At 33.3% G+C, this 26,119-nt stretch overlaps 1 protein-coding gene and 1 long non-coding RNA gene across 6 annotated transcripts; one reads left to right on the forward strand and one right to left on the reverse strand.

The window, feature by feature from the left end:
- The first annotated feature begins 9,547 nt into the window (after positions 1–9,547).
- On the forward strand, positions 9,548–15,351 carry LOC129875199 (uncharacterized). Its single transcript, XR_008763093.1, has 3 exons — positions 9,548–10,027; positions 10,168–10,491; positions 15,147–15,351. It is a non-coding gene; the product is annotated as an uncharacterized LOC129875199 (long non-coding RNA).
- Positions 15,352–17,107: 1,756 nt separating this feature from the next.
- On the reverse strand, positions 17,108–19,810 carry LOC129875206 (uncharacterized). 5 transcript variants are annotated; one of them, XM_055950661.1, is made up of 2 exons: positions 19,020–19,810; positions 17,108–18,678 (listed from the first exon to the last, which is right to left on the reverse strand). In XM_055950661.1, the coding sequence occupies exons 1-2, from the start codon at positions 19,062–19,064 to the stop codon at positions 17,914–17,916; spliced, it is 810 nt and encodes a 269-aa protein (XP_055806636.1). In that variant the 5' UTR covers positions 19,065–19,810; the 3' UTR covers positions 17,108–17,913. The 5 variants fall into 5 exon arrangements, with proteins under 5 accessions (XP_055806636.1, XP_055806629.1, XP_055806640.1 ...); XM_055950654.1 differs by having other exon boundaries at positions 17,108–18,681; XM_055950665.1 differs by lacking the exon at positions 19,020–19,810 and adding an exon at positions 18,771–18,919 and having other exon boundaries at positions 17,108–18,681.
- Between the last annotated feature and the right edge of the window lie 6,309 nt (positions 19,811–26,119).

Raw genomic sequence — 26,119 nt, forward strand, 5'->3', positions numbered from 1 at the left:
AGAAATGTGTTTTCACTTTTTTCACTCTCCAAAAATAAAGAACAACTACAATTTGTATTTATGGCCAAACATAATCAATCAATTTTCAAATATTATTTTGCACTTTAAAAATATATTTTTTTTAATTTCACAATGAAATATGCCCAAATGCTACTTAATATGCAATTTTCGTATAACAAAAGCGAAAAGATGGACCCACTCTTCTGGCAATTGTCTTTTTTCTTTCTGCGATATCCATTAGGCGGGAAAGCAAAAAATCAATTTGATGGGGAAAAATGGAAATGGGTGAAGAGGGTAGAATAATAGCAAATGCCTACTCTATTTAATTAAGTGTACAAATTATAAATTAAGGTTGAGAAAAACTTATAATGCAAAGTTTGTCATGCAAAGATACAAAACATACATCAACTTCAAATTTATGTAATCCCTCTCAAAGTTTGATTTGTAGTTAATCTTTTTAAGATTTCCTATTTCAATTCAAACAAAAGCACCAACATAGATCTGGCAAGATAATTACAAAATTTTGCTAGAAAGAATAAAAAAACATAATATTCCATTAGAAATCATGGATCTATTTAATACTTGAGTTAATCCACATATTTCAATCTTTTTCCTACTTCCATCAGAATACAACACAGAAAATTTACAATATCTCCATGATAAAAAAATATTCTAGATATGAAAAGGGCGTACTGTAAAGTTATTACCGATAAGAAAACTTTTGGCCGGAATGTTGGAGATTTGGCGGTGCAATCATCATTGATTTGTTGATGATCTATAGGTAGAATTGGTCTATTTGTATATGGTGATTGCATTCGGCTTCGAGTGTTTTGTTGTTGTATTTGTTGAAAAATTAAAATCAAACCTTCCAATACACGTAAGATAAAAAGCAAATGTAATTCTTAAGAAAACTAATCTTTGGCCCATTATATTGACTTGAAAATTAAACTTCTTCGAAGAGTTTTGCCATCAGAGCATCGATAGATGCAGAGGTGACATGGCTATGAAGATATATTGAAAAACGTAGCGTGTCGAATTGGAATTTTGCGAACACTCCAGATTCGAAAGGTGAAAATTGTTCAAGAGGAAAGTAGAATTCAGTGTTATGTGAATAGAAAGGGAACTAATATATTTGAAGATATTGTGAAGGTTTCAAACTTTTGAGTTGTTGATAGAGAAATAAATTTAATCTTTTAACCCTTTTAAAGTATAACTTAAAATGAAATGATGTGCAAGTTAACTGGAAACCTTTCGGCAATCGTTGTGTTCCTTCAAAAAGTGTGGCATTCTCTTTGATGAGATAAATGGGATGTAGGAGGGAAAATTAAAAAAAAAAATATTAGAGAAAAGATAAATTCAATTCCTATTTTGTGGTGGCGCCACGTCACCGGGTTGAGGATTCTCTTTTATATATATAGATTATTAAAGATTATTATTATTAATGATATCATATCTTTATTTTTTATTTAATAAATAAATCAAATGTGATCAAATAAATTTTATAACAACTTAAGGATAAGTTTATGAAATAGTCTGTCTTGGATTTTTATAAATACGTATTTTGCAAGTTATTATTGAACATAAATCGTATCTTTAATTTTCTAATTGAATTGTATTTTTTGAAATTATCCATACTCCCAAATTTAAATTTAAATATATTTATTATTCAAATTAAATATATTTATAATATTTGGAAAAGAAATTTTATGAAATAGTAAAAGTTCTAAAAGTAAGAGTTCATTTAGGACTTTCTATTGTGTATTTTTATTTTTAAACTAGTTATTTTTTCTTCTTTTCAAAAATCTAATGTAATTTTAAATTCAAATATTATTAGTCTTTCAATTCAAATTTTTTATTACAATATTTATTATTAACTTTGTCTTAAAATTGCCAAGTGGCTTTTCAATAGCTTTCACTTGGCTTAACCACATTGCAAACTACTCTCCTTTATTAAATATTTATAGGTAGATTCCCAAACGACTACGGAATGCCAACATTATTAATTAATTAATCACTTATTAAGTTTCTCATCATATATATATATCTATACTATATTAAAAGCACGAAGGTCCTTAATAATGTTGTTTGAACTTTTTGTCCTTCATTAAAAGGCCCTCCTTTAGACAAAATTATCTTTTTCTATTTTCCTCCAATTATTATTTCAATATCTTTATAATATGTAAAATTAAGGAGTCCTAAAATATATGGTAAAAGATAAAAAGAGAATTAATAATTAAAGAGTCCTGCAATATATGATAAGAGGGAAATATTAAAAATAAAAAAATTCTAAAATATATGATAAGAGTTCGAACCTAAAATTTATTGACTATTTTCTCAAATTATTTAAAAATTAAAAATTAATTAAATTTGTGTACTAAATTATATAAAGTCGTTGTTTTGTGAAGGTAATAATGTAACGTAGACGTTCCCTTTTTCTACTAAAGATATATTTAACATTTAATTCTTTTCCCCTAAAAATACATAGAAGTTACCTTTTTCTACTAAAGATACATTTAACATTTAATTCTTTTTGAAATAGGACTCTTCCTTAATTTTTCCTTAATTTTATAGTTATTATTGTGATATAGATAACGTATTGTATTACCATAATTAAGTTTTCTAAGATTATTATATAATTATACAACAATGGAAAAAAAATTCATCGGGAGGATAAGTAGGAAATTTATTAGTACCACTATTCATATGAATTTAATTTATTTAAAACCTACATTATTTTAACACTGATAAATATTTTAACCTACATTATTTTCTTTTTCACGCCCTAGGAAAGATATCTTTGTCTTTCTCTCGTCCCATAATCCCAAATCACGATTATTAACTTTTCCCAAAAGCCAAAGTCAATCAATTTTCATTACTCCAACCCTCTCATTCTTAAAAGAAGAATCGTTATGCTTTAGAACTTCAAAACCACACCAAGGTTGGGCTTATCTTCAAGGTTTTTCTTCAAGGTTCGTCATTAAGGTATGCAAGGTAAATCTAAAACACGGATTGAGTTCTTCCATGTGCCCCATAGATGTGATAGTTTTAATTGTGAATTGATTGGAGCCTTCTATAAATGTTTTCTTTGAATTTCCCTAACCCTTGAATATTTTCACATGCTATTAAATGATTAAAGGTTTTCATGATTTGATTTCTTGAACAAATGATTTACATATTTTATTTCATAAACAGTAACTATATATTGACTGTAAAAGATTATGTATATGTATTGATTGGAATGAAAAGCATGAATTGGGATAGCTATGAGCGTGAATGACATGGGTTATGAATGAAACTTTGGTGGAACTAAAATGTTCTTTGTGTCTCCATAAATTGAATCCAAATGATTGTGATCCCAAGATGATTCCAAGATCTATCACTATGATCAGACATCTGTATGCAAATTATATTACAATATATAAAATGATTAAATAAAATTAGTATTAGCAAAATAAATTAACTTACATACTAGCTACAAGTTATCATTTTACTACTCTTCCTCCTCGCTTGTTTCATTCTCATCAATATTCTCCCATTCTCCCTCCTCCGTTGTTTCATTTTCATCGTCCCATTCTTTTTCCTCGAATGATTCATCGCATTCTACATTCTCATTTATTTCTTCCTCGACATTTGTCATTATCTCATATCAGAAACTTCTTCTAATATGTGTTGAGGATGTTCTAGTGTGGTTTTCAATTCAACATCAACTTGTTGTTGAACAAGTGGGACATCATTTTGGTACACCACATCTAACACATTTTCAATTTCAATTCTTCCACAGGCTTTGTCTTTATTACAATCCACCAATCATCCTTGTCTCTACACAACGGATATGGAGCGTAATAGACTTGCTTTTCATTTTGTTCAATGATAAAAGGATCATAACTTATGTATTGTCTAGTGTGCTTAACTTCAATTATGTTATGTTGTTGGTCACCTTTGTGCCTCTATGTGATGGGTCAAACCACATACATCGAAACAATACGATCTTTAATTTTTGGCCAACCTGAATACCTTACTTCAATAATCTCATGAATAGCACCAAAATAGTCAATAGTTTAGGCAGAACTATCAGCATCACCTTGTATATAGACATTGATATTATTAATTTTCTTAAACCTAAAAACTTATTCAGTTTGAAACTTAAAACAATTCACACAATACTTATTCATTGTTTGAATTTGAGATTCAGGTCCAAGTGCAATTTCTCTTACTAATTGCAAATGTTCGACATTTAAATAATCATCGTAAACCTGCATATTGTTATTCAAAATAATACAATTTAGTATAAATGGAATACATTATTATACTTATTGATTCAATGTAAGTTTGCACACTTACATAATCTTTTAGTCATTTGGAAAACCTCGTATATATGACTTTATTACCCCATGTGTTTATGAAAAAACTGATAATTGTACATTTAGATTTTTCATTAGTTAGTAAACATTTATTAGTATGTAATTTGATAACATACTTTATCACTTACTCCAGATATGGTTGAATCTCTGGACAATTAAGTAAAATATGTGTCACAATTGATTGCATTTCCATACTAGTGAAGCCTCGCTTTCCACGCTTTTTAGATCCCCGATCATTTTGATTAAAAATTGACATCGAGGAAAACAAAGGATCAGTATCACCTTCATCATTGTAATTGGACCTGATTCTCCTACATGGCACTTCATTCCCAAAGTAGTAAGAATAAAACTCACCAGTTTCTCTTGCAATATGACCTTAAACAACTGATCCTTCGATCTTTCCCCTTTGCTTAATTGTTTGTTTGCAACTGTCAATTTTTCTATATGTATATAATTGTTATAGTTAGCTACTAATTATAGTATATATAAGAAAAAATAACTTAATGAATATAAAGAATAAAATTACCTCTCAAATGGATACATCCGCCTCCGAAGCGGGCTTCCTGTACATGGTGAATTGGAAGATGCTCCATCACATCAAAGAAACCACATGAAAAGATCTTCTCCAACTTAGTAGTAATAACAAGAATATTTTCCTTCATTCTGTCTAAACTACTATGCAACAACTTTCCTCAACACAAATCTTTAAAGAAAAGATTGATCTCTGTGATTGATTTCCAAATCTTGTAAGATAGATGGCTAAAAAAGATATGAATTAAAGTTTCCATGAATACATGCCAATCATGACTTTTCATACCTATCAACTTTCCTTCATTCGAAACATAGTCCTCTAGTATCCTCAAATTTTTAACCCACTCACAAATTTGATGTTTCTCATCCAATGTGAATGAAAAACTGATTTTGGATGAGAAACGCCAATTTTTTGACCCATTAAATAACAATAGGGCATTTTCGGACCAAAGTATTGATAAGGATATTTTTGGGTTTGCATTTTTATTCATTTCAAATAGTTTAAGGACATTTTGACTCTTTTTTCTTTTAATAATTAACCATTAAATACTCAATGACTTACTTTCAGAGGAGGTATGTCGATTAATTATTAATTATTAAATATTTATGTTGTTAATTTATAATTTATCATATTTTTAATGTAGTTTTCACATACATAATTCTTATTTCGAAAAAAACCTAAAGCTTGTATGTCTGAATTTACAATCAAAGTATAGAAATTTGAATCTCAAAATTCTAGCTATCATATAAGATAGAGGCATTATTAGATTTCGTAATAATGATGATAAAAAATTCAAAAAAGAAATCAAAAGGGGAATCCTAATCCAATACAAACAAAGTAAAGACTTTATTAGCTATATATACATGTGAAATAGTCAGTTGTTTCATTGGAACATTAATGGCAAAACAAATATGTCCCTCGTCTTGTTATACTAGTAATAATGTTACTAGTAACTTTCCCAGAAAACTACTACTACTCTCATCATCACGAGCAGCTGCTCCTCCAAAACCTAATAATAATAATAATAACTAAAGGATGTGACCTTCTAATTTACAGTTGTTAAAGTCAAAAATGAAATACAGTTGTATCTCTACTTTCTTAACATCCCATAGCTTTCAATCCTCGTACTTTCATTTCATTCTCAAAAAGTGAACAAATTCCAACAAAATATACCTAGCTCTTTTGAAAGTTTTTTTTCTTCAATTTGTCACTTGCTTTACGAGATTTATGTATAATGGGATATAGATAAGTTAGGTGAGACAGTCAGCTCAGTCAGCGCACAAACGATCAGGCAAGGTTATTGTGTAGTGCAAGCGACGAATAGCGCTTGCCATAAAAAAGCTAACCAAAACGTAAGTCAGACAAGCGAGTAATAGTACAAGCAAGCTAACAAGCGGACGAGAGGTTTGAGTTACTGAATTCCACCTTCTCGAAATACCATTTCAGAAAGCCATATGAAGCCCCACCCGCCTTTTCTATATAGCCACATACCTCACGACATAAGATTGAAAGATTCAAATCTTCTTCTTAGAACAGGAAAATATACCTAACACTTTTGAAAGTTTTCTTATGTCGTACAAATTCATTAATGTGACTAAAAAACCAAGCTCTGTCATTTACATGTTGTGCAGAAAACCGAGCTTGAACAAGTCATTTATTCTGACGTTCACCCCAAAAGGACAGCACATAGCTGGCAAATGAGCTTGAACAAGTCATTTAGGTATCTTCAACTCAAACACTAAATTTGGTGTAAACATTAATTTTAGTGTAAATCAAATTTAATATACAGCATCAAATTTTGCAGGATTTTTCTCTTTATAATTATATTATTATTTTTTATTTTATTTATATTTTCTTACTTCATAAAATAAAATTCTTTTTAAAACATTTACTATATTACCTTCCTAAAATTAGTTCTCTCTTCTTTGAGACATAATTACCCCTAGCTAAAGTAAGAATTTACATGATTTGTAAAAATCAATTCTTTCTTCTTTCAGACATAAATTACCATCTAGCTAATGTAAGAATAAATTGAAGTTAATTCACACTAAAATAGTACTAACATCAAATTTAATGTAAAGTTTGGTGTTTTCATTGAAGATGTCCTTAGTATTTTGTACTAAAAGAAACATTTATTGTACTGGCAATTTCTACGACCACGTGTATGCACTTCTTTTTAAATACATAGCTATGTGGGAGACATGCCTCTTTTTTTCTAATTGAACCCACTTCTGTTCTAGATTCTACCAGTTAGTGCCCCATCTTCAAGGTATATATATATATGTGTGTTACTTCTTTTTTGAGATATCCGATATTGGTATGTACTTTTGATTTATTTTTTGTGGGTTTTTGATTATTTTATATGCATGTAAATCATTTTTATCCTGATTTGTACATACATCCTTGACTATTTTATACGCATGAAAATCATTTTCCGCCAATTTTTTTTTTTGCGAGAAAGGAGTATGTTATTCCACTGATTAATAGCACCTATGATATTTTATCTTCTTGTGGCACCATACAATCTGGTAGGGATTTTTAACCTAGGCATATGTTTTGTTTTGTTGAAATTAACCTGTAAAGAGCTTCTTTTGAGAAGCTCTTTTTATAATCAAAGCATATAGTTTTTAAATATAGGTGTGAAGAGTTTTTATGGATCTAACTCCTTCGAGATGGAAAAGCATTTTGTATATTCTTTGTTACAAAAGATGTTTGATGGATTTTGAGAAATATCAAGAAAAAGAGAGTGAGCCTTAAGCTGGTTGCAACAGATTTATTTGCTTGATGATTTTTTTTATTTCAATATTTACACTTTTAAGTAGTAGATATTTTATCTTTTAAACTTCAAAATTTTTTTCTATCGTCTTTTTTTCTTTTAAACTTCATTTATTTTTCTGGTATTGATGTTCAAGTGCAGTAAGAGGTAAAACATTAGCTATGTTGGTGTGTGTTTTCACTTGTACTGCACAACAATGTCTATTCCAGCAAAAAGAACAAAGACAACAATTAAAATGTAGCACACTTGAGGGCTAAGTTGCACGGACTCTTCACTTTTTGATGCCGCACCCATATTGGATTCTTCAAAAGATATACTATTTTTGGAGAATTTGACATGCACACCGTTGATTATTTTGAAGAGTCCGAACAACATAGCTTGAGGGAGGGACAACTATTTCTCATGTTTTTTCTTTTCATGTTTAATATCTAAAATGTCAAGTATGTAAATGTAGAACAACACAACCAAGAATACTTTCCAGAATTGTGATTATGAGAACTTTATTTGACTTTTTTGCTACCATAATTTGAGATGCTTATGATTGTGGTTTGGTTGATATAAACATGACTATCATTATGGAACACTAGGACTTTCATGATATCTTCATTGTCTGGTAGATGTTTAATTGTTAGTGACGTCTCTGGTTTAATAGCTCTTGCATTATGATGCATATTTCATATCAGGACACTTAGACTTTGACATCATCAAGATCTATGTTTCTCAGCCAAGCTATTGGCACAACTTGATGTAACTTCTTTTGAGGTATGTGAAAGAGATCTTATCCTCATGCTTTGGTGATGTTACAAATTCATGTAATGAAGATTTTGGTCATGTCGAACTTGTGATGTTGGGATGTGCTTCCTAGACAAGTTGAAATTTTGCATTCTAAATACAAAGAGGATTTTGCTTGAAATTTTTAAATTTCACAATGTATTTGATGTACATGTACAATCCTTTTCCATTAGATTACATCCAATGAAATTTACTCTTATTATTTCAGGCCATACAATATGATATTGAAAAAATTAGCATGTGGAAAATTTCAATCTGATGAAGAGCTGTGTGAACTGTTTGAAAGCTATCCATTGAGAAATTTGTTATTATGGTATTCGATAGGTGTAATTATAGTGACATTAGCTATGTAGTTTAAACATGTAATTTTATCTTTGGAGAATGAACTAAAATGTCTCCAAATTATGAGATTTGGTATAATATTACCTTTATTTACCTTTCAGGCCAAAAATATCTTTGATGTCGATCATTTGAGCTAAATATACCCTTGATATTATATTTTGGCTCAAATTTGCCCTTTCTTCAATCAATTACCTGTTTTTGAGTAGTTGTTTACTTATGTCCTCGATATGTTCAGAGAAAATTGATCCAAACCTAAAAGTTTATATAGTGTTGTGATTGTTATTGTTAGCACGTGCCATGCCCATCTAGTCCTTATTTATAAGCCAACAACAATTTCTTCCGGTTTCCTTTTTTCCATTTTGACAAGTGCCAAAATTAGGAGCATTTACTTTAATTAATTAGGAGCAGCTTCCAAAATCTTCTGGTATGATAATATTTGTTCTTCTTTGCTTTCAATTTTCAAATTTTGTTATGGTTTTTGTTTAATATGCGCGTGGCCTGCAAATTATGCTATTTTGATCATTAGTTTTGATTCTAAAAGCTTGCTTTATTATTTAAGTAGTAGCTAATTTTTTTAAGTTGATGTTTTATGAGAAGAATCTCTTATACGCATGTCATATAAATTTTTCTGCATTTTTCATTGACTAATTGCATCATGTTAAAGGAGAAATTCACGTGTTTATGTATTTGTGCTCTACTTGACATTCCAAATTGTAATTTTTTTCACTGCACATAAATGCGCAGTCCAGTGTTTATTTTGAATTATAGTTTCTTTTTGGATATTCTATTGGCTTGGTATTAAGTGCATAATTTTCACACTCATAGACCAGTAGTGTTTGATAATATAGCTGAAAGAGCTGAATAATATTGTTTTCCTTTCTGGTTCTTCCCTTTTCTCAATCTTCTTCTTCTATCTTCTCCTCTGGTGCATTTACAAAATACTCTTGGTTCTGTATTCTAGAGAGTACTATAATTTCTCTGTTCTTATATTTTATTAGAGAATGTTGAAACATCGATTTAGATTTCGAGCATCAATTTCTGAAATTTTACTATTCTCCATTCCAAGTGATCGTGGAGTTCTACTTCATACGTGGAAGTGGAAATTTGAAACGACAATACGATGCGAACACACCTCCAAAGAATGAAGAAGGTATCATCGAATGTGAAAAGGTTCTACATTGTTGTGTCAGATGAACAAACATGGCATGTCCCTTGATAACTCAGGTAAAGATTTTGCAATAAGCTTGTTACACTTCTATGAATACTCTGACATTTGTTAACTCAATGAGATACTATTCCTTCATGCATGAGTATTTCTGAAAATATACTAATGCTCCTGTTGTTTCAACTATTCTCTGAAACAGAAAAAATGAACAAAAAAATTGTTGGTATTACTGGATTTCCGTCTACATTATTGGAATTTGCTTCCTCTTTTCGAGGTTTTACAAGTAGATGCGCTCCAGAAACTTGAAAACATGAAGGAACAACGGCTTGCAATAGAAATATGCTATTTCATACTAGATATGCACAAATATCACCAGAAAGAAATCAACTATTCTATGGCAACAGCAAGCTAAAAGAGCTGAATCAAAAGAACGGCGACTCTTGCAGAATTCAAATAATACACTGTCTTCATCACAAGCAAAGTGTGCTTCCAACTTCTGATCCTTCGTTAGCTAGAGACAAAGGTCAGAAAAGTTAAACTTTCAGTGTTAATTATAGAATCCAAAACAAAGCTCTCTAAACTACCAGCTAAATCAGGTCTTCTTTTGAAGTGAATCTGTCAACTTAAGAATCTGTTTCACTTTAGCTGGCAAATATCACATGTGCTAAATTGAAGGGGAAATGACTAATTCTTCTAAGCATTTTAAAAGACTAAGCTATTTACCTTGATTAACGTATTGCTTTGTAAAGATATACCCTGCATATGGAAAATGGGGTCCCCATTCTCAAAGTAAAATTGAAATTGGCTTCAAGACAAAACACAAAAAATCTTGGTAATTTACAGTCTCTGCTGTGAAGAGGAAACAAGATAACTATTTTATAAGCTCTCTTTATTCTACTGTTTATCCCTAAGTTTATTTCAATTTAAGACAATATTAGCCATTCATAGACTCGTGAGACTTTGCTATGAAGTTTGTACCTTTAAGGATCGTCGGCTTTTAAGTTTTCATTTTCTTTTTTTTGTTGCTAAATTCCATGACCAACTTCCCAAGGAGGTCAAGAGGAATTTTGTTATTGTCACCGCTAATCAGGCTGGTGCATTCTAGGCTTTTGAAGAAAGTTCCCCTTGAGATTTTTCAACAAAAGAATAAGAGAAATTAAGGATTATATTGATGATAGAATTATCGAGAACAAACTCCTTTATATAGGAGAGAGTTGTAGAGTCCTAGGCTAGCTAAACTTAGAGTTATACAACAACACAAATACAATTACAATTACAAATATAGAAATTAATAACAACTATTACACGTACATAGCAGTCCTAATCGGACTTTTAACTCATCTAACAGTGAGTCCTACTATAACTCAACTCTTTAACAGTTTTTGACAGTCTTTAGGGCTCCTATCTTCAACACTTCCCCTCAAGCTGATCCATAGCTTCATCTTGATCCTTATCATCAACACTTCCCCTCAAGCTAGTGAGTGGTGGAACAGTTACTCCTACCTTGCTTTGAAAACCAGCAAAGACTTGATTTGCCAATGCTTTGGGATGAATGTCAGCTAGCTGATCCTTGGACCTCACAAACTCAGTAAGAAGTTGTCCTCTAGCCACCTTTTCTCGAACAAAATGATAGTCCATCTCAACATGTTTGGTTCTAGCATGCATACTGGATTGATTGTCATGTACAAAACACTCAACTTATAACAATACAATGTAGGAACTGACTTGAGGTACACTCCAAGATCATGAAGCAAATATGTGATCCATGTCAATTCTGCTGCACTGGAGGCTAATGCAGTGGAGGCTAATGCTCTATACTCAGCTTCAGCATTTAATCTTGTTACTGGGGTCTGTTTTTGGGAAGTCTAAGAAATACAATTTGCACCTAGGTAGATAATATAGCATGTAGTTGATATCCTAGTAGCGGTACAATCTCCCTAATCAGCATCTGAATATCCATACAACCTACAAGGTGATTGTAAAATAATTCTGAGTCCAAAGTGTAGAGTACCTTAAGATATTTTTCGATGAATGAAAAGCTTTCAGAATTAAAGCAGTTCTTCCAGCAAGATTACTGAAAGAACAAGGAGAAGTGCATTTGCAAATTAATGAAACAAAAGCATTGTGGAAGTTCACAGCTTTGCTGCTCTGTATGTTCGTAATGACATGGATGAACATGATTCTCCCTTTCTGTGGGAGTCTCAGCAACTCTCTAGAAAATTATGGTCAATACTTGATCTATATACAAAAACTACTTTAATAAATTTCTTCTTTGTTGCCAGTGGTAATTTGAGATAATGATAGATAGTGATTTGCAACAGTGGTATAGTGTTTAACCCTCTAGCTAGATCTATAATGGAATGATAGACTTGCATTAGTTTTAGAAGATATAGTTAAAGTTGAAGTAAATTATTAAACGCCTCTTCGTCTAACCATTAAAGAAGTATTTTCTCTTCTTTTTTCTTTTAAAAAAAACTTTTTCAACACCTTTTCCTATTTATCAACATGATGTTTAGTTATGTTATTAGTTTGTCAATCTTATTTATTGTTCTTAGCCTGTCAAAATGCTCATTGGTTATTTACACACAAAAACCCTTTCTTAGCCACATATTTATTAGCGCAACTATATGTCAAAAAGAATTTCTTACGAGTTGGTTTAGATAAACATATTTGAGTGAAAATCTAAAGTTGTTTTTGTATCAAAGAAGATATATGTGATATGTACTTGCTGCTCTATGCCAGTATAGTTGTAAAAATAATAATTAAACAACTAACACAAAAAATTTAAAAACATTAATTTGAACATGATCATTTATTAAAACATAAAAATTACAACTACGTCGGTAGAATTGTAAATTAAAAAAAAAAAACTAACACAAATCATTTCTACCCAATGGCATCTGCCAACTTCAACAAAAACTTTTAAATTCAACCCTTATCTACCCAACAAAAACTTCCTCAATCTTCTTCACTTTCCTCTAAATCTCATTCATAAAAAACCTGCAAAAAACCAATAATGAAATATATTGAAAGTTAAAACTTCACTAAAATAATAGCAATATAAAAAGTTAAATAATAAAATCGTACCATAGTGCAACACTCAAGTGAGCAAAGACTAAAGTAAAAATGTAATGCAATAATCTCACAATCTTATTATGTTTCTTAATGAATCTGAGATGATAAGTAGAGTCGATAATATTTTGAACGCGTAAAGTGAATACACTCTTCCTTATCATTTGGAGCTCAATCCCCTCTTCCACAATCGAAGTAGCAACCCCAACTATATAATCTCTCAAAACTTTAGCCTTATTCACTAAATCTCTACGTGATTGCAATAGAGTGGTATTAACATTGTTGAGAGCATAGATTTTTTGATACCAAATTCCTTACACGAGAGAAGTTGAAAATTGAAGAAAAAAGGGGCATTGCCAAAAATTTCAACATCACACTACACATATTTTCAAGTTGAAAAACGAAATTGCTCCAACTAGCAAAAACATGTTGGTACTTATGTATAAGGAATTTACTTGCTCTTTCATTCGTTTATCTAGTGCCACAAACTTATCAATTTGTTGTGCAATTCTAAGCTCCAAAGATATTAATTTACCCATTACTACTTTGGAGACAAATGGATCAGCTGGTAAAAAATAGATTAAACAAATGAAAATTAAACTTCATATAAAAAAATAAAAACAATGTAAATATAGGTATACCTAGTGGCTATATGTCTCCTTCTGGAGAGAATTTAGGCAGTGCGAGGTGTGATTGTGGGGAAACAAAACTCAAAACAAGTTCTTCACTCTCTTTGAATTTCCATGGTAAGAATTGAGGGTTGAACAAAGATGAAAGCTGCATAAATTGAGGACTGAAGAGTGAGAGGAAAGCTGTGGAAAATGTTTTACTTATAATAATATTTGAAACCTCTTAACAAGTAAATAGGAAGAATTAAATTCCCTTGTGATAGAATGTATGCGTCCACTATAAATTAGGGTCCATGTCCCTTAATAGAATAACAATAGCAGAAATGTAAATAACAGAAAGTAAAATCTACATATGGGGAGGAAAAATCACGATCTGTCTCACAAAATCTTATGTAGATTTTACTTCCTGTTATTTACACTTCCGCTATTGTTATTCTGTTAAGGGACCTGGTCTCTAACGTGTAGTAGATGCATATATTCTATCACAAAGGAATGCAAATCTTCCTCTTTACTTGTTAAGAGGTTTCAAATATTATTATAACTAAAACATTTTCCATAGCTTTCCTCTCACTCTTCAACCTTCAATTCATGCAACTTTCATCTTTGTTTAACCCTCAATTCTTACCATGAAAATTCAAAGAGAAAGTGAAGAACTTGTTTTGATTTTTGTTTCCCCACAATCACACCTTACACTGTCTGATTTCTCTCCAGAAGGAGACATATCTCTTGATAGGCCGGCAGGTATACATATACTTTGTTTTATTTCTTTTATATGAAGTTTAATTTTCATTTATTTCATCTATTTTTTTTCCAGCTGATCCATTTGTCTCCAAAGTAGTAATGGATAAATTATTATCTTTGGTGCTTAGAGTTGCACAACAAATTGATAAGTTTGTGGTCGTAAATAAACGAATGGAGGAATAAATAAATTCCTTATATGGAAGTATTAACACGTTTTTGCTGGTTGGAGCGATTTCATTTTTCAACCAAAAAAAATATGTTGTGCGATGTTAAAAATTTTGGCAATGACTCTTTTTCCTTCGACTTCGATTTTCAACTTCTCTCGTGTAAGGAATTTTGTAAAAAAAATTAATAATCTATCCCATCAACAATGTTAATACCACTCTATTGCAAGCACATAGAGATTTGGTGAATGAGTCTGAAGTTTTGAGAGATTATGTAGCTGGGGTTACTACTTCGATTGTGGGGGAGGGGAATGAGCTCCCGATGATAAGGAAGAGTGTATTTACTCTACGCATTCAAAATATTATCGATTCTATTATCATCTGGGATTCATTAAGGAATGCAACAAGATTATGAGATTGTTTCATTACATTACAGTGGCCTTTCATATTTTTATTTTAGTCTTGCTCACTTTAGTGCAACACTGTGGTACGATTTATTATTTAATTTTTTGATATTATTATTATTTTAATGAAGTTTTAACTTTAATATATTTAATTATTGTTTTTTGTAGGTCGTTTATGAATGCGATTTGGAGGAAAGTGAAGATGGGAGAGTTTTTGTTGGGTAGATTGGTGTTGAATTTAAAAGTTTTTGTTGAAGTTGGCAGATGCCATTGAGTAGAAATGTTTTGAGTTAGTTGTGTTTTTATTTACAACTCTACTGACATAGATGTGATTTTTATATTTAATGAATGATCTTGTTCAAATTAATGTTTTTAAATTTTCTGTGTTAGTTGTTTAATTATTATTTTTACAACTCTACTGGCATAGAGTAGTAAGTACATATCACATATATATCTTCTTTGATACAAAAACTACTTCAGATTTTTACTCAAATATGTTTATCTAAACTTATGTAAATAGCCAATGAGCATCCTGCCAGGCTAAGAACAATAAATAAGATTGGCAAGAACATACCTAAGCATGTTGTTGATTAACAGATGGTTAGACAAAGAGGCGTTTAATAATCTACTTCAACTATATCTTCTAAAACTAATGCAAGTCTATCATTCCATAATACATCTAGCTAGAGGGTTAAACACTGTACCACTCTTGCAAATCACTACATATCATTATCTCAATTACCACTGGCCCCTTAAAGTTGGCATCGATTTTCACTTAGACACCTAAACCAAGAGATGTTCATTTTAGACACCTAATGTAAGGGTCTATTGTGTCATTTTGACACTTTTTAATCAGCTGGACCCTCGCGTGTTTTGCACTTACTAGAGGTGCGTAGAAGCTATTTTTTCAGCTGATGTGGCATCAGACTTGGCCTATAACGGTCATATCCCTCTTATCTATATATTTATGCATCTTCTTCTTCATTTTTGCCCTAATTTCTTAGATTGTTTCTCTGATTTAGGGCAAAAATCACTTCTCTCTTGTTCTTTGTTTTTCTCTCTTCTTCTTTGTTTTACTCTCTTCTTCTTTGTTTTTCTCTCACTCTTCTCCTACCCTTCCATGTCGAGCTTCTTCAACTCTTCCATGGCCTCTTTGGATGAATGTCGATATTGTAAATGTGGTAATGAAGCACTATTAAAGACTTCTTGGACTCAACTAAATCCAGGTCGTAGATTTTTTACTTGTAAACTTTCAAAGGTAAAGTAATTCTTTATGTTAATATTTTTACTCATATATTGCAACTTTTATTCAATGTGAATCTTAAAGCTCCATTTATTTTCTGTAAGTACAACAAAAGAGGAATAAGTATTTTCTGCTAATTGTGGGCTTCTAATTTTTTTTCTAATTGATTTTGTAGAAAATGGATGGCTGTGATTTTTTTTATTGGTATGAAGATCGACACCCTCCTCAAGCAAATAAGGTGATCTGGAGTTTGTTGAAGAAAGTCAAGGCTTTTGATAAAAAAATAAATCGAGCAAAAAATATATTTATTGTTGGTGTAATCGCTGCTGGGTTGGTAGTGTTTGAAATATGGAGATTGAAGCCTAATTGTTAAAATGTGTTGTGTTTTTTGCCTTAAAGTAACATTATGTTTTGTTCAAGAATCTGCTGTAAAATTGCTTATGTTTTGCAGTATTATTTTGATGTTGTTGTTGTTGTAAAGTTGATGTAAAGTTAATGTAAGGGTGATGTTGTTGTTGCTGTGAAGAAATAATCCTCATGTTGTTCTTGTTGCTGTTAATTTCTAGCTAGGCCACATTTGTATGTATTTTGATGTTATTGTTGTATACAATTCACAATTCACATCTTATTGATGTGAATACATATTTCACTTATTAAAAGTTCAAAATCTCTGCACAATGTAACTCAAATTGAGTGGACTGGTTAATACCAACAACAAAAATAGAAACTTCACAAATTTAATACCAAAAACATTTAACAATATCACAGTGTAACTACAAAAACATAATCAACAATGAACTCAAAGTTAGCATTATGCTAAATACGAAGATCAGTGGCCAGGTTTAACAGTGTATTCAAAACTTCAAGCTGCTATTACTTCTTTTTGTTTGCCATTTTATACTACTAGTTGGTAGTGACAGCATCTTTATTTTTTCATCTCAAGCCTCTAGGCTTAAAACCAAAGTCTATGCCTGTTGAACTTGCATCCTTAATCTTTGAACTTGTTGGCAGAATCCTTTGACTTGAAATCCCTGACTGTTTTTACAGAAAAAGAGAAACCAAAATTAGTAAGTATGCTACACTACTGAAGATTAGTATGTAACAAAAGGACAAAACAACAAGCCTCTTCATCTTTTTGTGAAAGATCCACATAGGATTACCCTCAATGGATCTGCTCCAGCAGTTCTTAACAAGTTCCATAAAAGAAGGATGTTCAGGCCAACAGTTAAGGAACTTGAAATATTTGATGGGGTTATGATGTTGATCAACCATTTCCAAGAGCAAAGGGCAGTGATCAGAACCAACTGAGGGGAGATGAGTGATGGAGGTGAGGGGCATGGTTTCCATCCATTTATCATTAACCATCCCCCTATCTAGTCTCTTCCATACTCTGGACATGATGCCCCTTTGGTTGCACCATTACATGATTGATATCACAAGTGATCAATTGTTCCTCATTCTCCAAGATGGTTCAATCCACATCTTTTGTCCAAAAAATCCAAATCTTACCATTTGGATTATGAATGGCATAGTCTATATTGAGATGATTTCCGAAATACTGCAACTGAGTGTTATCAGAGAAAGGTTCCAGAATAGCAATAATAGAAATATGATGAATGTTCTTGAGGAGCTTAATTCTTTCCATGGCTCCTTGGGTATTAATGCCCCTCACATTCTAGCTGAGGATACAAATCATTTAGAGGATTTGGGGATGTGGATCTTGATACTTGGCCTGCCAGTGGGGGTAGATATAGTAAAGCTTTTTGACTTAGTGCTAAATCTGGTCCTATGTATCCCTCTAGTAGATAGGCCCTGTGAACTAGTCATTCGTTGAATCTCTTCCTCATAGATATCATCAGCAGGGATAGTTGCAGGGGTTGAATTGACTATTTGAGTCTTGTGTGCAGAGGTAGCAGGAGCTCTAGAGTCACTCCTAAGGTCAGTAGTGTTCCCATGCATAGCATGAGGCAATACCCTTCCCCTGTTGGTTTCCCCATCCTGCATGTTAGTGGAGTTCTCTTGTACACTTTCAGCCTTGCCTCCATCAACTACTGGATCAGCAGCAGCAGCAGCAGTATAAAGTGGGGGGCTCAGGGGTATTGGGAGTAATAAGTCAATACCTGAATTCCTTGTTGCATTGGTCCCTTGAGTAGAACCTGTTAAGACAGTACTTGTGCATATAATATGGGGGGAATGGAGCTGTGGGAGAGATAAGTCAATACCTTGTCTTTGGCTTGGAGTTCTTTCCTGCATTGTTGATGAACTCTTCACAGTTGAGTTCCTTTGGTTGGTTGGTTCTCCTGCATCTTGGTTAGTAGTTTGATCTTGCATAACAAGATCAACATAAATGTTGGGAGTAGAACTAGGAGTAGCAATCTTACCTGGACCACCATTGTTCTGCTGCAATGGTACATATTTACCTTTGGTTGGTGCTCCTGTGGGTCTGATGTCCTGGTTCTGCTGCAAGTTGGTGGTAATGTTTTCAGGATTGGTATTAGACTTGGTATTGTTATGATCAATGCCCTGCATACAGTTATTAAGAGCAGTACCAGGAAGCTCATTTGCTCCACTGGATTTCATCAAGTTAACATCAGAGCTTATGAAAGTAGAGGGCTGCCCTGCTGCACTTTCCTTACCAGTGTGACAGTTATGCTTCTCAGCATTAGACTCCAAATTACTTTCCAAACATTGCACATGATTATTACGATGCTCAATAGTATTAGGATGTAATTGAATTTCATTAGAAGAACAAGTATATTGACCCTGAATAATATGATCAAAAGAAAGAGAATACTTACCTTGTGCTCCTTGGCTTGAGCTACTGCTGTGATGATCCGAGCCATTTTTTATTTGATCATTGCAATTCGCTTGAGTAGTTTGGGATTGAATGCCATTCCCAAGATACTGATATTGATCATGAACTAATGTAAGTTCCTCAGTTTGAAAAACACTGTGACTATGACCATCACCTTCAAGTGCGCCTTGACGACTTTTTGAATTTGAACTTATTGGTGATGATTCGAGGTCAATGGTTTGTCTGGGAAGCCTCACAACACCCTTAGTGATATTTTGGCAGTGGTCCTTCGACAATTGGTTCACCGGAGCTCCAGCAGCTCCACCTTGATAGTCGCTTTGACGACTTTTCAAATTTGAACTATTTGGTGGTGATTCGAGACTTGTCATATAGCTAGGAAGCATCTCCACACTGCTGCGAACCTATTGGCATTGGTCGTGCATTAATTAGTTCACCGGAGCTCCGGCGACACCATTGATGTTAGTGGTCGAAGGGAAATTCGATGACTTTGGTAGTGATTTGAGATGGCTCTTGATGCTAGGGAGGTGCTCCTCCTTATGCTGAACACTTTGGCATTGAGTTTGGTGTGATTGGTTTGCCGGAGCTCCGACGCCGACGTCGATATTTTCGCCGGCGATTGCTACGCCGGTGAAAATTGAACCCATAGCTGCGTCTTGGCCTGGAGAACAAATCCATAGCAACTGTTTTGGGCACTGAATGAAAGTCGAGGAAGATTGAACTTTCATACACTTAGCTAGGTTTGATCGGTGAAGAAGGAAGAGGGTTTCCCTTGAACTGAAGAGACAAAGGACAGAAGATCAAGTTTTGGGCATTTGATCTTAAAGTTATGACGTGTAAATATGGTAGTGTTGGAGGAATTTAATTGGTCAACTAATCTATGTGGAGGAAAGTATAATACACGCTCTACACTCCAACTTCGGATTATTTAAAAAGTGTCAAAATGACACTTCAGACCCTTACATTAGGTGTCTAAAATGAATATCTCTTGGTTTAGGTGTCTAAGTGAAAATTGGTATCAACTTTAAGGGGCCACCGATGGGTTTGGCCATTTATTTAATACCTTCAAGTACATTATGTATATCACTCATAGGTAACCTTGTAGGAGTATCGAATGGAAAAGATACGCGCATGCTCAATGTGACACTTAGAACCTCCGATTACAAAGTAGATTGCAATATTTACATTTCTTATAAAAGAGGATTTGAAACTTACACTCACGCCAACCATTAATGGGCCATAAAGCAATTAGAAGCCAACAGGTTGTTTTTTCAAACACTAAGGATTTACAAGAACTCCAGGATCAAGGTATAGTGCATTTTGCCTTGAAAGTCAGTGGAAAAAAGCTTGCATAAGGATGACTGAAAAATAAAGATGTAAAAGGATGATCCTAAATAACGATTGTACAAGACCACGGAGCAAACAAGAGTTTATGAATTTACCTACACCTATGTGTCTTCTCATAAGAGCGGCAACTATCTTCCAGCTATCTTGACCAAGTGATAGCATCGGAATCATCCAAAAAGCCATCACAATCCCAATAGTAGTTGCATTTGTCAAAACAAAGAGAAAAACAACTGATTAGGAAACGAAAAAAACTAAAGCTCTTGAAGAGAGACTATATGTAACAACCCATTCTTGATTCAAGACTTTCAGTAGGTTCATATGATGTTTTGGGACATGTTGGAAAGTTTGGTTTGGGACTTAAGGGGTTCGGGGGTGTTTCGACAAACTTGAAACAGATTTAGCTAGTGCAGATTTTCTACTTGTACAACGTGCATCGTGATCTTAGTTAGTGCAGATTTTCTATTGGTACAACATGCATAGTGATCTTAGTTTGTACAAATTTAGCTAGTCCTAGAAACTTGGAACAAATTCAGATGGTACAAATTTAGCTAGTGCAGATTTTGGTCTAGCCTTCTCTCGTCCTGTCGACGAGCGCCTCCTAAGCTTTTGGTCAATCAATCCTATTTGATATACATGGCTTATGGATTGGTGTAGTGCTTCGGTTATAGGTATTTCAGATAAATAACAAATTATTCTACTACTTAAAAGGGAGTAAAATTTCACTATAAACATACATCAAGAGTCTTTGACTTGAGTTTTACATCACGAGTCATAAAGAGTTCCAGACATTTAAAATTTTACTATAATAACAAAGATAGAACAATAATTAACATATAAAGGAGTCTTGGCACGAAATATGCACAAATAGTCCTTGAGCATCACTGTTTTTCAACAAAGGGCAATGATCACGTGTGGGAAGTCATCTGGAATAAAATTCAGGGGCGTAAGAACATAATATACCATCCAAACAAAAAATTTCAATACAAAAAAGTTAACATGCCCATGTAAAACTACAATCTCGATTAGAGGGACAACCCAATTCAGGCTCAGAAGTCGGAACTACTATATTAACAATCCAAAGGAGAAGTTAAGCCATTTAACAATACGGCATAGTACTAACAATCGATTGTTTACTCAAATTTCCAGCAGTTAAAAAGGCATATACAGAAATATTATGAAGTGAGCTCGAAGCTTCCTTTGTAACTCCCAGAACTTCTTCGTATTGGTTCCCTTACATCCCTTCGGAGGGAACCTCAAAGTGGCTCTATTTCATTATATTCCATCCATATTCCTTTGATGGTACCCCTCTTCCTTTTCATTTTGTAACTATCTGCTAACTTGTAGAATTATGGAATCACACTTGGAAAAGCAATGAATTTCAAATATAAAGTTTTAAATGTTCACTCTGCCATATACGACACTAATATTCCAGGAAAAGGCCTACCAAAATTTCCAAATTGCATGCACCTAGTAAGGAGTTATCTCCACGGTTTGAGTTATGTAAGCACTAAAAAGTATTGGTTAAGCAATTGCCCTCACATTCTAGCTGAAAAGGAGGATTCAATATTTAAATTTCACGGATTCAACCTTTAGGTTCTTATTACTGAAGACATTACACTTTTAAAATTACACATGGTCATGTATCGTGCCGAAAATAATCAATACAATTGAACCCATCAAGCTTATGCTTTATCCGCCACTATGTCTAGACATACAATTTAATGAATTTAGCCATACATGTAAATATTAATATCATAAGTGTTAGGATCGAAATAATTAGGTGTCATGCGAAAGTTAGAAAAGCAAACGTCAAAAGACGATGAGTAAGAAGAAAAATGAGAAATATGTCAAATGGGACACAAACATTTAACGTGGTTCGACCGATCGACCTACATTCACAAATGAAAATGAGCAATCCACTACGAATATGAGAGTACAAAATATCGAGAGAAATAACCTCACACAATTCACTCGAATACAAAAAAGTTCATACAACTTGTGTCTCACAAATTCTCCCACCACACAAAACTCTCAAAGCCCATAGGACTACATTGTGAATGCTACTATGTTATAAGGAACGAGCCTCTATTTATAGGGTCATAAACATTTTCCTACAAGAAAAAGCACTAGCCAAATATGAAGAATTTGTGTTTTTCTTTTAGGAAAAGAAAAACCCAATTATACTAGAAAAGTTAGGGAAAACACCCAACTATTCTCCCCCTTAGCTTGAATTTCTAACAAAATAAATTTACTCTACCTTCTTCTAATAATCTTCAACGAGTTGCATCTCTTCTCCATAATCTCCTCTGCAAAATCTATGTCTTGACACAGAGAATCTCTATGAAAAATTTTCTCCACAAAAATCTTCATTACAGTCAAAATAGGTTGCGGCTAAAACTACACTTGCCAAGATGAACACCCGTTTTCAACCTCATTCATCCATTGGATCATGGAATCATTACACTTGGCTCTCATACCATTTGTTAAGATCAAAAAATAATTCGGTGTGTCATGCAAAAGTTAACAAAGCAAACCTCGAAAGACCATGAGTAAGAAGACAAATGCTAAATAAGCCAAAAGAAACAAACATTTAATGTGGTTCGGTCGATCGATCTACATCCACAAGAGGGAATAAGCAATCCACTATAAATATGAGAGTACAAAATATCGAAAGAAATAACCTAACATAATTAACTCGGAATTAAAAGTCAGGGCAAACACCCAATAATAAGCAACAACCAAATTAATCATAAAGTAGTAATATTAAAATTTATCTGTGCAAGTTAAATTTCTAGATAACAAATGAGAGAGCACTTAGATATGAATAGAAGTGCAACCACACTTGAGAGGCAAAACTTTTTTTAGCACCAGATGTGTTGATACCTGTAATTTCTAATGAACAAAATACAAGCACCTCATCCAAAAAAATGTGTACAATGAAGTAAATTTTATGTAATTCGACAAACAACACACAAATCTAACAACAAATGAAAGGACAAAGATAAACTCTAATGAAATTGTTGGGGAGAAAGCTTTGTCACTACCCCGACCGCCGTGACTGACACCCACACCAACCCTTCGGTGGGAGAACCATTTTCAACAGACCAACAATAATAATCGACAAGTATACAAAGCTTAAAGATGCGAAATCAGGTTTAAATTAAGAAAATAACTATTGAGTTTCCATAAACTCAAAAATCATCTAGTTTTCAACCTAAAATATGCGGAAGTAAACACATCCTAGGAACTGAAAGTCGTCCGTACCAAAACTCTAATCAAATTAGTATAAGAAAGGGGAACACTCCAAAAACGAATTCATTAATGAAAATAACAATGTCTGAACATCTGGATCCCGAACGAAGGATTAAGACAAATAAGAAAGTCCACGACAATATGACAAAATAGCTCACCCTTGAACTTGAACAATATTTCTACTCCTCTAGGCGAGTTCTCTCCACAGCCGGTTGAATATGTCTTGTACTCTACAAAAAGCAGAGCAAGTGTGGTATCAGTACACCAAAATAATAGTGTATTGGTAAGATCATGCAGTTAGCCAGTAAGCAGATCATAGACAAGTAAATTTGACATAAAAATCATATATATATATATATATATATATATACAGAATATGTCAACCAATATCATGTTCAACCATATTTAGCAAGATCACAACGCAATATCTTCAGCATGCTATAACTTCACACAAGGGTCCTCGCAGGGCACTTATAAATAATCAACTTTGTGTCAGAACGCGACACCCAATCTAAATATGTGTCAAAATGTGACACCTGATTCAATTTATGTGTCAGAATGTAACATTTGATCCAAACATACCACAATCACAAATACATTCAGTATTTACAGCATTATATCACCAAGAATAGGTTCATCACAAAAATATGCCAGTAAGTGATCATTTCACACATAATCCTTATTCATATACACATATGCATATCATGAAGCAATTTAACAAGTATATAAAGCACACACAGGAAACAAGACCATCACCTACCTCAAATTCAAGCTTCAACAACCTTACAATACAAGAGTTTTCCCTTTCCGGGTTCATTCCTCTCGTTCTTGGTGTACAAAATAATAAATACATATAAAGGATCAAAACAATGGCCTAACTATCATGAAATATAATAAAATCATATCTTAGGCCAAATTCATGATCCTAACCCCACCCTAGGGCTATTTTCTACCATTAGTTTTCAGTTCAAATCCTCCCCCAATAATTACCAACCATAGTTTCTAGGTTCTAGGAATCAAAGGATGAATTTAGGGAGTAAAATCCTTACCTTAAGCGTGAAAATCCATCGAAAATAGATGTAAATCTCCCTAGGTCGCTTCCTAAAGTCTTAGGAACTGTATGTAACACCCCCCAAAATGTTTCCCTAAGATTCAGACCTTTCTTGTATTTGTGCAGGGTTGAACCCAATTATTGTGAAGCGTGTGCATGAGTTAGGGTGAGTTCCTAAGTAATTAAAGAGTGTTAGATGTGTTTTGGGGTCATAAGGGATCTCTAACACCAAGTCGAATCCAAAGAACTCCAATCGATTAAGTTTTTGGAGGAGTTTGTATAAGGGTCGACTTCTAATGACCATATCGTTTGAAATATGATGATCTGGGTGGCCCACGACCTATTAAATTAAAGTTCGTCGAGTCTTCTTTCCAACTCCATCAAGAGTGTAATTTTTAGAGTTCGGAGTCAAAGGATATGACAATCCTAAGACGGACGGGTACTGCAGGAATTTCAGGTCTGGGTTGTAACTGCAGGAAATTGGGTTTGGCGCAACGCGCCACTATCGCGCCAGGAAAAAGCCTCAGTAGTTTAGTCCCTAGCGTGGTGCGCCACTACGAGATGTGCAGGGTTTTCAAGCCTATTTTCCAGAACCCAGAAAATATAGGCTTGGCGCTGTAAGGGCGCGACGCGCCACTATCGCGCCACAAAATAGCCTCAGTAGTTTGGTCCCTGGCGCAACGAACCACTATTGGGTTGCAGGGATTTTAAGAATATTTGACTTGGCGCTGCAGTGGTACGACGAGCCACTATCGCGCTATGAGCATTTTTAGCCTGTTTCCAGATTTTTGGAGAAAGGGCAATTTGGGTATTTCCCCAAATTATATATACACCATCCTTGAATGCTTTTGGGACCATTTTTCAGTCTCTCTCTCTCTCTCTAAAAGCCCTAATATTTTCCCTCTCTTCTTCTTCTTCTTCTTCTCCAAATCCTTCTCCAACAAAGGGTGCCTTCAAGAGTTTCGAGGATTCAAGCCTTCCATTGAAGACCTAACATCAAGGTTTCTTCAAAGTCTTCAAGCAAGGTATGTAAGGCTAACCTAAAATATGGATTGAGTTCTTCCATATGCCCATAGATTTGTTGGATAGGAGTTGTGAAAGAGTTGAACCTTCTAGGAAGGTTTTCTTGAAAGTTTTCCTAAACTATGGAACGTTTTAGATGCTATTGGTTGATTGATGACTTTAATAACTTGAGTTACTAAATCGTTACCTTTCATATTATTGACTACAAATGTATCGTTGTATATAGATTTATAGGTATTGACGATATTCTTGAGTTGAGTTTTATTGAGAGTATGGATTCATATTTCATTCACATGAACCCAAGATGAGATTTCTTTGGTCATAATTTGTCTTGAGTTGAGATGGATGGTTTTGTGTATATGTGTATTGATTGGAATGAAAAGAATGAATTGGTTAGTTAAGAATGCCCTTTT

Source organism: Solanum dulcamara, chromosome 2 (assembly GCF_947179165.1).
Source record: "Solanum dulcamara chromosome 2, daSolDulc1.2, whole genome shotgun sequence".
In the NCBI taxonomy this organism is placed as follows: domain Eukaryota; kingdom Viridiplantae; phylum Streptophyta; class Magnoliopsida; order Solanales; family Solanaceae; genus Solanum; species Solanum dulcamara.